This window comes from Sus scrofa, chromosome 5 (genome assembly GCF_000003025.6).
Source record: "Sus scrofa isolate TJ Tabasco breed Duroc chromosome 5, Sscrofa11.1, whole genome shotgun sequence".
Taxonomy (NCBI): domain Eukaryota; kingdom Metazoa; phylum Chordata; class Mammalia; order Artiodactyla; family Suidae; genus Sus; species Sus scrofa.
In genome coordinates this window covers 5,466,706-5,479,284 of record NC_010447.5, presented here as the reverse complement: position 1 = coordinate 5,479,284, position 12,579 = coordinate 5,466,706, and the positions used below count along the sequence as shown (strand labels likewise).

The 12,579-nt window shown below is 56.9% G+C and overlaps 1 protein-coding gene across 2 annotated transcripts in view; it reads left to right on the top strand.

Moving 5' to 3' along the window:
- Positions 1–12,579, top strand: part of MPPED1 (metallophosphoesterase domain containing 1) — a 78,556-nt gene that overhangs the window by 17,210 nt on the left and 48,767 nt on the right. For both annotated transcript variants that reach the window (XM_021091407.1, XM_021091406.1), the window contains one exon: positions 4,467–4,648. In XM_021091407.1, coding sequence (XP_020947066.1) covers positions 4,467–4,648 — 182 coding nt within the window. The remainder of the gene's footprint in view (positions 1–4,466; positions 4,649–12,579) is intronic.

The following is a 12,579-nucleotide window of genomic DNA, read 5'->3' as shown; positions in this document are numbered from 1 at the left end:
TCCTTGGAGCCAGTGCTCCGTGGAAGGAGCTTTGGGCTGTTGTGCAGCATGGAGCCCACCAGCCCCTGCCCTCCTCTGTGCCCAGTTTCCCCACTTGTAGGATGAGAGGAGGCGACTAGAGGTCTCTCCCATCAGCGCGGCTGATGTCCAGTCACATGGCTGGACGTGGTGTGGGCTTCTTTTTTTTTTTTTTTTTTTCTTTTCAGGGTCGCACCCACGGCATCTGGAAGTTCCCAGGCTAGGGGTTGAATTGGCGCTGCAGCTGCCGGTCTACACCACAGCCACAGCAGCACAGGATCCGGGCCACATCCTCGAACTACGCCTCAGCTTGTGGCAACTCTGGATCCTTAGCCCACTGAGTGAGGCCAGGGATCAAACCCACGTCCTCACAGACACTATGTTGGGTTCTTTTTTTTTTTTTTTTTTGGTCTTTTTAGGGCCACATCCGTGGCATGTGGAGGTTCCCAGGCCAGGGGTCCAATCGGAGCTGCAGCCACCAGCCTACACCACAGCCACAGCAACGCGGGATCCCAGCTGTGTCTGTGACCTAGAGCACAGCTCATAGCAACGCCGGATCCTCAACCCACTGAGTGAGGCCAGGGATTGAACCTACATCCTCATGGATGCCAGTTGGGTTCATTAACCGCTGAGCCACGACGGGAACTCCCTATGTTGCGTTCTTAACCTGCTGAGCCACAGCGGAACTCCTGGACGTGGTTGTGGAACTTTGCTGAAGGGCCAAGCCCTCTGCCCTGCGCCCTGAACTGCAGTGCCTCACTTCCCCAGAAGTAGAGGTAATGGGGGGAGGCCTTGGCTTCCAACACCCACAGGAGTCTTTGGTGCCAGGAGCTGCCCTTCCAGGGGCCAATGGCTCAGGGAGAGAAAGACCTGAGCAGGGCCAGGGTGCAGGAAGTGGGCTGCAGGGGGCGCTCACCAGGGCTTCTGGTTCTCAGTTCTCACATCTCCGAGAGAGTGGGTGGTCCCCACCTTACCCCGCTGACCCATAGGCTGGCAGGGTCCAGGGCACATTGAGGAGGTCGCCGAGCCAGGGTCTCGGCCCAGGTCTGGGCACTGATGGCTTCGTTCTCTGTCCTCTGTCCCTGCCGCCAGGAGGAAGATCCCGTGGGAAGGTCCTCTGTGAGGCTGGGAAGAGGCGGGGCCAGGTTTTAGGTCTCAGAGAGAGAGAAAGAGAGAGCATCACAGCTTTGCTTGGGGCCACCCCAGCAAGCAGACACTTAAAGGAAGTTGGGTTTGGTCCCCCAAACTAGGAACATTTGTTTCTGTCCCTTCTCTTTGGTTCCCTAAGAACATCGCTGGGAAGTTAGCATTGTGTTTTGTTTCTTCTAGTCGCAAGAAAGTGTGAGGTTAAATGCTTCAGTTCCTGTTCTGAAGACTCAGGTTCAAATTCTACTCTGTCACTTACTAGCTGGGGCCCTGGATGTGGGACTGACTTTTCCAGGCGTCAATTACACAGCGCTGCTATCACTCAGGGGTTAGGCATTGCCAGTATCAGAAACCCAACTTAAATTGTCTTAAGGGTAGTAATTAGCTAGGAAATCCGGATTTGGAAGCAGCTTCAGGCACAGCTGGATCTAGGGCTCGAATGATGCTGTCAAGCTCTCCTGCCCTGTGTAGGCTCTCTCTTTTTCTCCAGTCCTTGATTCTTCTTGCCCTTTTACTCACTTCTAAACACAGCCAGGGTTTTTGGGAGCTGCATGAGGTGGTCTCTGTGGGTGTCCTGTCCTGTGCTTAGCAGGTGTTTGATATTTAGGAGGCACTCAATAAGCAGTTGTCCACAGATTGAATGAAAGAAGTAGAGCCTGGAGACAGTTCAGCTTGATATGAGTTTCTGGAACCAAAAACTGGCTTCACATTCCAGCCCCACCAGCTTCCATAGCTGAGATCCTGGGCAACGCAGCCCTTTCGGATCCTCGCTTTGCCAATCTATAAAATGGTCACACCCATAGTGCCCTGCTCAGACTGTCCCTGTGAGGGTGGAGAGAGTGGATGCTTGTAAAGTGCTTAGGACATAATGAGCTCTCAACCCATGGGAATCATCGATATCATTACTGTTGTTATTATTTCAAGTTGAGCATTTGTTACCATCCAAATAGCCGGAGGATGGTGCAGGGAAATAAGAGTCTCTCTCTCTCTTTTTTTTTTTCTCTGGGGATTATTAAGTTTGCATCCTCACTGAGCTCAGAAGCCTCCGGGCGGAAAGAAATAAGAGCAGAGTTAATTAAAGAGCTTGGGCTTCAGCAGTGGGCCCAGCCCGACGAGCGCCCCTGGAATGCGGGTGCCCTTGGCCGGCGATGGTGGCAGGAGCGGAGGCCTGCTCAGGGCTTCTCCACACAGGGACTCTCAGGAGGAGAGGTGGCTCCCGGGGTGGCGTCTCCCTGCCTGTATCTCCCTTCTTTGTCTCTGACTGGGTCTCTGGCTCCTGGTGGCCACTTCTCAATCTCAGGGTATGTGAGCGGAATGAATGAATGAGTGAATTTGATTGGCTCACTCATGTTCCTGTGCCAATAGTCCAGTAGTGATTGGCTGCCTTGGTCCAATCAGCTGTGTTAGGGTAGGACAGGTGGACTCGGGGGAGCAGCTTCCTGCAAGACTTGTCTGTCACATGGGGTGGGGGTTGGGACCCAGAGGACAGAGGGATGGCAGAAATAACTGGGAGGGAGATTTGCTTCCAGACCAGCTGAGGCATCACCTCCTCTTGGAAAGTTCAGGGGACCCCAGGCCAGGTTAGGGCCTTTTGGCCTTTTCTGGCCTCCAGCCCCTCTGCCGCCCCATCAAATCTTGTGCTTTGCGGTCACTGCCTGGCCAAGTCTGTCTCCACCATCCGCCTAGGATCAGGCCGGGTCCATTCAGTTCCCCAGCTTTGAGTTTCGGGCTGGTGCCCAGTAGGCGGTCAGGATGTGTTGTGTTGAATGGACCGGGGAATGAATGAATGAATGGGCGGATGGATGGATGGGTCAATGGAGAGGGGAGAGGAAGGGTTCCCAGCACTTACCTACTGGGCCTCATCAGACTCAGGGATCTTTCCTCTCCTCCTCGGTCTGGCCTGACTCCGACCTGCCCAACCCCAGAGAGGGGCCCCGGGAGCCCCTCCTGTCGCGGCCCGGTGGTGGGGAGAGGCTGGCGGGCCGCTGCAGCGGATGGAGTGCACAAGTGCTCCCTGCCCATTAGCATGCCGAACCCTCGTCTCTCGGAAGGTGTTAATTAAATTTCTTCGAAGTATATTGTCTGAAAAAAAAAAGGATAATTAGAAAGATGTCTTTAAAAGTATTTATGTAACTGATATGGTACCGCTTTGGGTTTGCCGCATAATTAGATTTAAACACTCCTCGAGCAGCATACTCATTTGGAGAGAGCAGCTCGTTGAAATGTCATTGCATTGTTTTTAAGAGTTTTGAGCCTGGCAGAACCAGTCAGCTGAGGAGGCAGAGTGTGGTTCTTGGGGGGAGCACTGAACCGGGAGCAGCGGGCTGGGTTCACTTCCCATGGTCCCCGTTTATTCCCAGGGACACCCAAGTCCCCACCCAGTGTCCTTATCTGCAAGTCAAGGGGGCTGCCGGGGGTTCCTGGGGACCAAGGCGTCACGGTTGTGCAGCTCTTTTTGCTCTTCTGAGTATTTTTTCTAGGGAGGTAGCTCCATTTTACAGATGAGCAAACTGAGGCCAAGCATTTTGCCTAAGATCACACATTTAGCGCTGAGCGGCAGGTCTGGGATGTGAAGCCTGGTCTTCTGATTCCAGAACTGATTTCCTGCCCGGCCTCCAAAGCCCTTGTTCCAAACATGATCAGACCATCGCATCATTTTGAAACATGGCCACCTGTCTTTAGTGCCACAGGTTCCCACCAAGTCCCCTCTCTCTCACGGGGCTCCCTCTGGATGCTCCTTGTGCTCCGCAGAGCATGGAGGGTCCATTTTTCCAGCTGGACAAGGGACCTCAGGCCGTGCCTCCTGGATGGGGCCAGTAGCACCCCAAGGGGGTTGAAAAACTCCCTCTTATTATAAAGCACAGATACTCATACAGTAAACGAACAGATATGCAGCATATCTCTAGTGTTAAAATTTCTTGAGAGGGAGGCGAGTAGGAAAAACAATCTAAGAAGACTCCTTGGGGGCCGGCAAGGAGGCAAATGGTTGAGGGCCTCTGCTTGTCAAACAGTGGGTTACTTGCAATGATCGTACAGTGCCTGGTGCAGTTGCCAGGTTGTACCTGCCAGCCCCCCCCCGCCCCCCGCATTTCCTCCTTTGACCCTCACAACAGCCCTGGGGGTTCCCGTGCCAAGAGGGGGAACAGGCTCAGGGGAAAAATGTTTCCTACTGGGCGGGAGGGTCAGGATTCGGATGCAGGTTGGGCCCATCCGGAGGGCTAGATGGTTCTGAGTTGGTGGGACGTGAGCTGCAGGCTCCCAGCTCGGTGGCCTTGGGCCTACATGATCTTCTCTGTCCCCAGGGTGGACCCGGTGCCTCACGACGCCCCCAAGCCACCCGGCTACACCCGCTTTGTCTGCGTGTCTGACACCCACTCGAGGACGGACCCGATACAGATGCCTTACGGCGACGTGCTCATCCACGCCGGGGACTTCACGGAGCTGGGGCTCCCGAGCGAGGTGAAGAAATTCAACGAGTGGCTGGGTAGGTGCCTGAGGACACGCGCCCCGTGCCCGCCGCCCTTCCTCCCTGCTCTGCCCGGCCCCTCCCTGGCCTTTGTCACCTGTCTACCTGCCCTGGTAACTGTCCTTGACCTCCGGGACCAGGCCACCGCTCTCTCACTCTCCCCGCCCACCCGGAAGGTCTCCTGTTCCACCACTTGTCTCTGCTGTGACTTGCCATTTGTTTGTAGGATTTGGGGCCTGGGAGACCCCCCCCCCGCCTCCAAAAGGGATTTTTCCCAGGTTTGTTTTTGTCCGCTTGTGTGTCCAGCCCCCAGGCATGGTATAGGTAGGGGCTCAATAAACAGTTGATGAGTGCGTGATAATTGATGAATAATTGATGAATGAGTGATTGAATGAATGAATGAGGAGCTGAATGAGTGAATGATGAATGTCTGTCTGGGAACAGGAACGCCAGGGCAGGGACCCAGCTGGTAGGTGCCAGCTCAGCCACCTACCGCCCTCAGTGGCTTCCCCAGTGAGGGGGCCCTCCAGGCTTCCGTGGTGCCCAGCAGGAGTCCAGGGGGCCGGTGTGGGCTCCCCCACGGGCAGCTGTGGGTACAGGCAGTGAGGGGAGCGCCGTCCCACGCCGCCCCTGGGGATGGTGGGCCGTGATTAGTAAGCACACCCCCAGGGTTTTGTCTTTGGCTTTTTGCTTTTTTTCAAAGTAAGAAAGACATAAATCTGGAGTGCCCCCTGGGAAAAGCTGCTTTCTTGGAATTCACTCACAGTGAATGTCTCTGCCATGGCTCATGGGGACAGATGGACGGCCCCTGGACGGCCTGGTGTGCAGGCCTCCTGTCTCAGAGGTGTGGGTACGGGTCGGGCCCACCTCCCCTCGCAGCCCCTGGAGGCCGCCAGACGGCCGCCCCCTCCCCAGGGGCGTCCCGCTGTGCAGTTGGCTGGGAGCTGCGCAAGCTGAGGGCCAGGAGCGAGGCGGGGAGCTGCAGCGAGAGAGGCCCGGCTTTGCCAGTGGAGACAAATATTTACCAGCAAGGCCTTCCCCTCCGTTTGGCAGGCGTGGAGCTTTAAATATTGATTTTTCAAATGGGAAATTCTAATCAAGGGCCCTGTTTGGGCTGAGCTGTGTGCAGGCTGGGACGGGAGAGGGCTTCTGCCGGTGAGGCTGCCCCAGGCTTTTCCTCTTGCCCCGCGCTGCCTCCAGGGCTCGGCTGCTTCTTGGGGGGGCCCCTCACTGAGGCTGGCTTCTCATCCCCCTGCTGTGGGTCTCAAAACGCTGAGTCAAGGGTCTGTGTCCAGGCAGAGAACAGGAGGGGCCAGGCACCTACTGTGTGCAGGTCGGTAGTAGGCTTCTTACCACCACTGCCCGGTGATTTGGAGGAACCGCTGTTTGGGGTGGGTGCTGTTGGGGACCCTCTCTGATGAAGCAGATGTTGCCCGTCCCCACTAGGGTTCCCAAAGCTGGGGACTGTGTCTGATGTACCCCAGCCTGTGACATACTCCTCTCTGTGCTGAGTGAGTAAGTGGGCCACACTGGGGTGTGCTGTGTGTGTGTGTGAGCTGTGGGGTCTCAGCTCACGGCCTGGGGGTGGCCTTCTCCCCGGCAAGGGAAACTGCAGGGACAAGCTGACTTTGGGCTGGGCCCTGCCTGAGATGCTGGGAGCTTAGGCTGGGAGGGAGCTGCCACGGGAGGAGGGGTCACTGCGGCCAAAGTGTTGAAGGGCAGCCTTTGAGAGGGGGCGTGGCGTGGCGTGGCTGGAGGAAGGGGGTTTGGAGGGAGGATCATGAGCCTGGAAAGCGGTGGGACCTCCCTGAGACTCTGAAGAGAGAGAGGAAACCCGGGGCCTGGGCAGGCCAGCGTGGCGCTATGGCCGTCTTAGGAAACTCTCTCTGCCTGCCTCTTAACAGCAGTCAGAACCACGTGCCGTGGGAACTCAGCGGGCTTTCTTCAGAACTTGCACCTGGCGCTGGATTGATGTGTTTGCTGGAGGAGGGCGGGTGGGAAGGGTGGATTCACCGAGGGGTCCTTTCCCCGGGCCTCTCCCTTTGGCTGCCTAGAAGTGTTTGCAGGTGTCAGTGCTTGTAGCTCAAGTGGGGCCGGGCGGGGCTTCAGGCTGGAGCTGAGCACGGAGCCGGGGGGAAGGTGCACGGGAGCGAGCGCCTCCGTGGGGGCGGCCTTGCGGCGGTCCATCGGCAGCTGGCCTGGGGGGACGTGCCCACCCTGCAGAGTGAGTCACCTCTGGGTTCATGTGCTTGGGGACGTGGGGGTCGTGACGGAGCCGGACTCCTTGGTGCGTCGGGAAAGGTGTGGCTTTCTAAAGAGCTCGTGTTGGTGGAGTGTTAGCATGTGCTGCGTGCCCTTGGTGTATTTTCTTAAATCGTGTTACCCTCTGGATGAGGGAATGAGGCAGGAGCGGTCGTCCTTCTCGTTCGACAGAGGAGAAACCAAGGCTCAGAGCAGTGAGGGAACTTGCCCAGGGTCACACAGCAAGGAAGTGGCAGAGTGGGGATTTACGTCCAGGTGGTTACAGACTCGGGAGCCAAACTCTTGTCATCTCCTCTCTGTCACCTCGCTTGCTCTGATGGCGAGACCTCTCACTGTGCCTTTTGGGGCCAGAGGTCCGGGGTCAGCTTCCTCCTGGGTGATTTTGTGGCAGCCACTGACCGCTCACAGCCTCCCTGGCCTCATTTTAGTGTAGTTTTATGCGTTTGTTTTTGTTTGGGCCGTGGTGTGCTGCGGCTTGATGTGGGATCTCAGTTCCCAGACCAGGGATTGAGCCGGGGCTGTGGTGGTGAAAGTGCCGAGTCCTAACCACTGGACCACCAGGGAGCTCCCACCCTGGCCTCATTTTAAATGGAGGGCACAGGCTCCCCTTGCCCCGACTCCCTCTTTGGAGAGAGGTTGTTTGGAGGCTCCACGGGGATGGGAGAAATGCTCACGTGTGGTAAACTGTAAAGTGCTGTGTCGAGGCTATTATTGCCCCGGGGAGCTGGCATGTATTAGGTCAGGGCTCTCCCTGGGGAAGAGGCGGGCGTCATGGGCTGGTCCCACGGCGGGGGGCGGGGGGTGGGCAGAACTGGACTTGGGCCTTGACGTTGGGTTGCAGGGAGGAGGGTGGGCGAGTTTGTGTGTAATAAAAACACGTGGGGTTGCCGAGAAAGGTTGACCTACAATCTCAGCGGGCTTGGCTGCTCTTACACACATGCACACACATGTGCACATGCATGCACACACACATACACACGCAGAAAAGACTGGCAGGAATATTCATTAGATTCAAACACCTCACTGCGAACTCTGTGCCAAGCGTGTCCCAGGCAGTGGGGTGACGGTGGGGGGTGGGGACAGGGCCACCCTCTCCTGGCGATGGGGAGGCAGGACAGTGGATGGGCAGAACTGTTCTCGTGATGAGCGGCTACAGAGCACTGTCCAGGTGGGGTGGGGGGTCAGGGGTCGGGGAATGGTGACCGAGTGCCCCTAAGTGGCACTTCCCGAGGAGGTGGCTTGGGCACGGAGGTGAGAGCGAGGTGGTTGTCGGAGGAACATTCCAGGCAGAGTCCCTGAGGGCAAGGGGAGTGTGGAGGGTGCTGGTTCATATACGCCCTGTGGGATTTTAAGGACACTGGATCTTTGGGAAGGTTTACACCCGGGAATGAACTTTAAAATGGCCAGGATTGCAGGAGTTCCCATCGTGGCTCAGTGGTTAACAAATCTGACTAGGAACCATAAGGTTGCGGGTTTGATCCCTGGCCTTGCTCAAAAGGACAAAAAGACCAAAAAAAAAAAAAAAAAAAAAAAAGGCATGGATTGCAGAGTTGGAGTGAAGCAGCAAGGCCAGAGAGGGCAAAGGCTCTGGAATATTCCAGAAGTGATATCTGGGTGGTGGAATCATCACGGATTTTTTTTTTTTTTTTGTGTGTGTGTCTTTTCTAGGGCTGCACCCGCAGCATATGAAGGTTCCCAGGCTTGGGGTCTAATCGGAGATGTAGTCACCCGCCTACGCCACAGCAACAGGATCTGAGCCGCATCTGCGACCCACACCACAGCTCACATCAACGCCGGATCCTTAACCCACTGAAGGCCAGGGGTTGAACCCGCCACCTCAAGGTTCCTAGTCGGATTCGTTAACCACTGAGCCACGACAGGAATTCCCATCAGGGATTTTTATTTCTTCTTCATGTTTCTCTCTCTCTCTTCCCTCTGGTTTTCTATAGGGAGCATGTATTAATCTTGCAGCCTTAAATAAAGGCAACACTAAAATCTCATTGTTTTTAAAGACATGTTGGCCTCTCCGGGGTCCGGGGCACAGTATATCCTGGGATGGGGGTGGGGGCAGCACTGGCCTCGGGTCAGTCCTGGTGTCATCCAGCCACTCAAGGTCACCTGGAGACCCCTTGCTTGGCCAGCGGGGTCCCGCCCACCTCTCAGGCGCACTGAGAAAGTTACAAAATGTGAAATTCATAATCAGCTTCTTCCCTGTTCATTGATCTCATGGAAAGCCTGAAATCATATTCTAGGGGCCACTTCCAGACAGACAAGAGGAGATGTAGACAATTAATAAAAGCCTCTTTGTAAGACAAGATCACCAAACTGGCGAGACGTGCAGCTAAACTCAGGCAACTCTGATTTGCTGTCAGGGGTGCTGCTCCCAGCGTGGCTGTGAGCGGGGTCCACGAGGGGCCCACTTGCAGGCTTCTGTCCAGGCCTGTGTTTCTGAGAGGGTGCTGGTTGGGGGTGACGGGGCCCCTCTGAGCAGACTCTTTTTCCCATTGGCTATTAATATCCCAAATACATTCATGAAATAGAAACGCCAGCTTGATTTGTAAATGTCCGAGTGAGCAGCTGAAAAATTGCTCAGGATGGGCTTTCCAGCTATAAAGAGGGAAAGGAAGAGCAAAACTTGCTGAAAATGGAAAAGAATGTGCTAGAAGCTCCTTGCAGCTAATGGTGTGATGAAGGACAGGCATCGTGGAGCCCACAGACCATTGGGCTCCCGACACGGACACCTAAGACGTGTCTGCAGGGAGGGGGGGCAGCATGGAGGTTAAGAGCTCCCCCCGGAAGTCAAGCCAACCTATCTTCACCCCTGCTTCAGCTTCTTTGCTGTGTGATCTTAGCTTAGTCACTCAACCTCTCTGTGCCTTATCTGTAAAATGGGGAGATTTAGCTACCCTACGGAGTTGGAGAGGATTGAAGAACAATGTTCCCATACATTCTGGGCTTAGCACATTCTGGGCCCATGGAGAAGCCCCTAGGAAGTGGCAGCTCTTATGGTGAAATGCCCCCCTCTCCCTGGTCCGAGTCCCCCACAAAACAAACACCCCAATCGACCCGCTTCAGTGTCGGCCGAGCCATTTCATTCCAGCCACACTGGCCGACGCAGTTCCCTGCTCTGGGTCTTGGCTCCTGCTCGCCTCCCAGCTGGAAACAGTTGCATCCCCCCTCGCCCTGCCCCGCCCTCACCTTACTGGGTGGCTCCGGCCCCTCCCTGTGCACCCAGAGTTCCCTGTCCAGGCCTTAATGGGCCTCACCTTGTAGAGGGAATTTTCTGCGTCTTCAGGCCTCCTCGACCCACAGCCCCCGGAGGGCAGGGCGCGCCTGATCCTCAACACCTGCTCAGCCAGGTGGGCCCGGGGGGCTGGGAGTGAGTGCTTGATGCTGTGGGCTGGCTCCCGCGTCCCCAGCAGGGCTGATTGCCTTCGGCGGGACAGTGGTAAGAGGGGCATTGGGGAGGGCGGGGCCGTGACACAGAAGCTTGTGAGCCGTGGTTTGTTGCAGCATGGGACCTGGGGACAGTCTGTGAAGTGGCAGAGGCTGAGTGGGGTCTCCAGGATGCAGCTAGGAACTGAGGCCCGCAGGTGACTTGTGCCTGACGGGGGTGGGGGGGTGGGGCAGGTGTTCTAGGCAGGTGTTCAGGTTCCGTGGAAGCCAGGGGTTGTGAGGGCAGGATCAGACGCCGAGCACCCAGGAGCACCCACCCCCCAGGATGTAGAGGCCGCAGCTGACCCCGCAGCGGACCCTGAGGCCTGACACCACCCACATCCTCCCCAAGGCAGGAATGCTGGGCCTGATCTTGCCTCTTGCTCTGAGTGACAGCCGTGCCACCAGGATGCCACAAATCTCACTCTCTGTGATTGGCAGGTGCCAGGCTGGCCTCCCCCCGCCTCTGCCTGGAGAAGCCCGCAGCCTCTGCAGCCTCAGACCCCAGCCCTGGCCTTGGAGTGACTGCCCAGAGGCCACGGGCAGCTTCTCACCGCCCCCCTTCCTCCCCACCTGACGGGATGTTGCCCCATCTGACTCCAGCTGCCACACTGTTTCCCTCTCGGGGTCCCCCCTTCGCCATCCCCCCCCTTTTGCTCCTCGTTCTCCTTTTCACTGAAGGTGGCTCCTCCCAGGGCCAACCTTGGACCTTTCAACTACCTTTTTTCCAGATGGTAATCAGACCCCTCCCCAGTTTTCCCAGATGATAATCAGACACCCCCCCCAAGTTTGCTCCTGCCCAGACCCGCAGACACCCCCATCTCTCCCCAGACCACATTGCTCTTTGAGACCCAGCCACCCAGGCGGTGGTATATTATTCAGTCTTCTCCGAAGACACCTCTTCCTGGCTGTCCACCAGGATTTTAGATTCACTCTGTCCCAGACTGAACTCCCAAATCTCAGCCCCAGCCCCAGAGACTCTGTAGTGAGGTGCACATGTCCAGTGTGGTATTTGAGACCCTCAGCTCCTGTGCCCCCCACTCCTGCCCTCTGAGGCTGCCAGGGCCCCTGCTGTTATTTTGGACCTGCTGTTTGTTGTCTGTTCTGCCTGTGTCCTCTTCACACACTTCTGTCCCCTGCTTCGGGCTCCCAAGTGGGCCATCCTGCCAGATTCCCCTTCCTCCTGCAGGACCCTGTGAGCCCCTCGAGGGTCGAGCTGGCACCCTGGTCAGTGCAGGGCCGCAGAGCCCCGCCTGGCCTGGCGCCGAGGGGTGCCATGGGGTGTCTGTCGAATAAAGCGGGAGGGTCTGCCCAGCACACCAGGAGCCAGTTAATGAAGTGGCGCTACCCTTGGAAGAAGCAGGCAGGGAGGAAGATGAGGGCCTGGTAATGGAGTGTTTAGAAGTTATAATTAACTTTTTACTGGCGCCCTCGCATCAAACGATCTATAAGACAATATAAAAGGGGTCCAAGGATTTACTTAAATAGAGTGAGGTCTTTTGCAAGTAAACCCTTAATTAAAATCTGTGCGGGAGAAAGGGAGAGAAAGGAGCTGGGAAATCATTCCGAGGTGGTTTCTTTAGTTTTTGCCTCATTTGCCACTGAGTCGAATCCCCCGCCCCCCACCCCTGGGGGGGCCCGCAGTGTGGGGGGGGTGCTGAAATGGGCTGGACGCAGTCCTGTGGCCTCTTTGCCAATGGCCTCAGGGGCCCGTGGCAGGGGCTGCAGGTGGAGCTGAGGGGCCTTGGCAAGGAGTGGGGGGCTTGCTGACCCCACGAGGGAGCAGGAGGCTGGTCACAGGTCCTGCAGGACCCTGTGAGCCCCTTGAGGGTGGAGCCGACACCCCGGTCAGTGCAGGGCCTCAGAGCCCCGCCCAGCCTGGCACCGAGGGGTGCTTTGGGGCGTGGAAAACGGTTTTTTCAGACACAGCCAAAGGTTGCTGACCTCCTCCCCCACTCCTCAAGCTCTGCCCATCTCCGTCCTCCGGGGGGCCGCCAGCCTTCGGGAAGCTGTTGTCACTCTACCCTTGGGCAGCTTGTTCAAGTCTTTGCTTTCGTCTTATCCCCAAGACAGAATTTTCTTTACCTCCATCCTCCCCGCCTCCCCACCGTGAGACACAGGCCTTCCTTCTCCCCAGTCGTTCGCTGCCCTTGGGCCATGTACCCCACCTTTCTCACCTTCGTCTCTTTATGCCCAGTACCTGCCACGGGCCGTGGAAGGTTCCTCAGTGGGCATCTGGTGTCTCAGGCCCC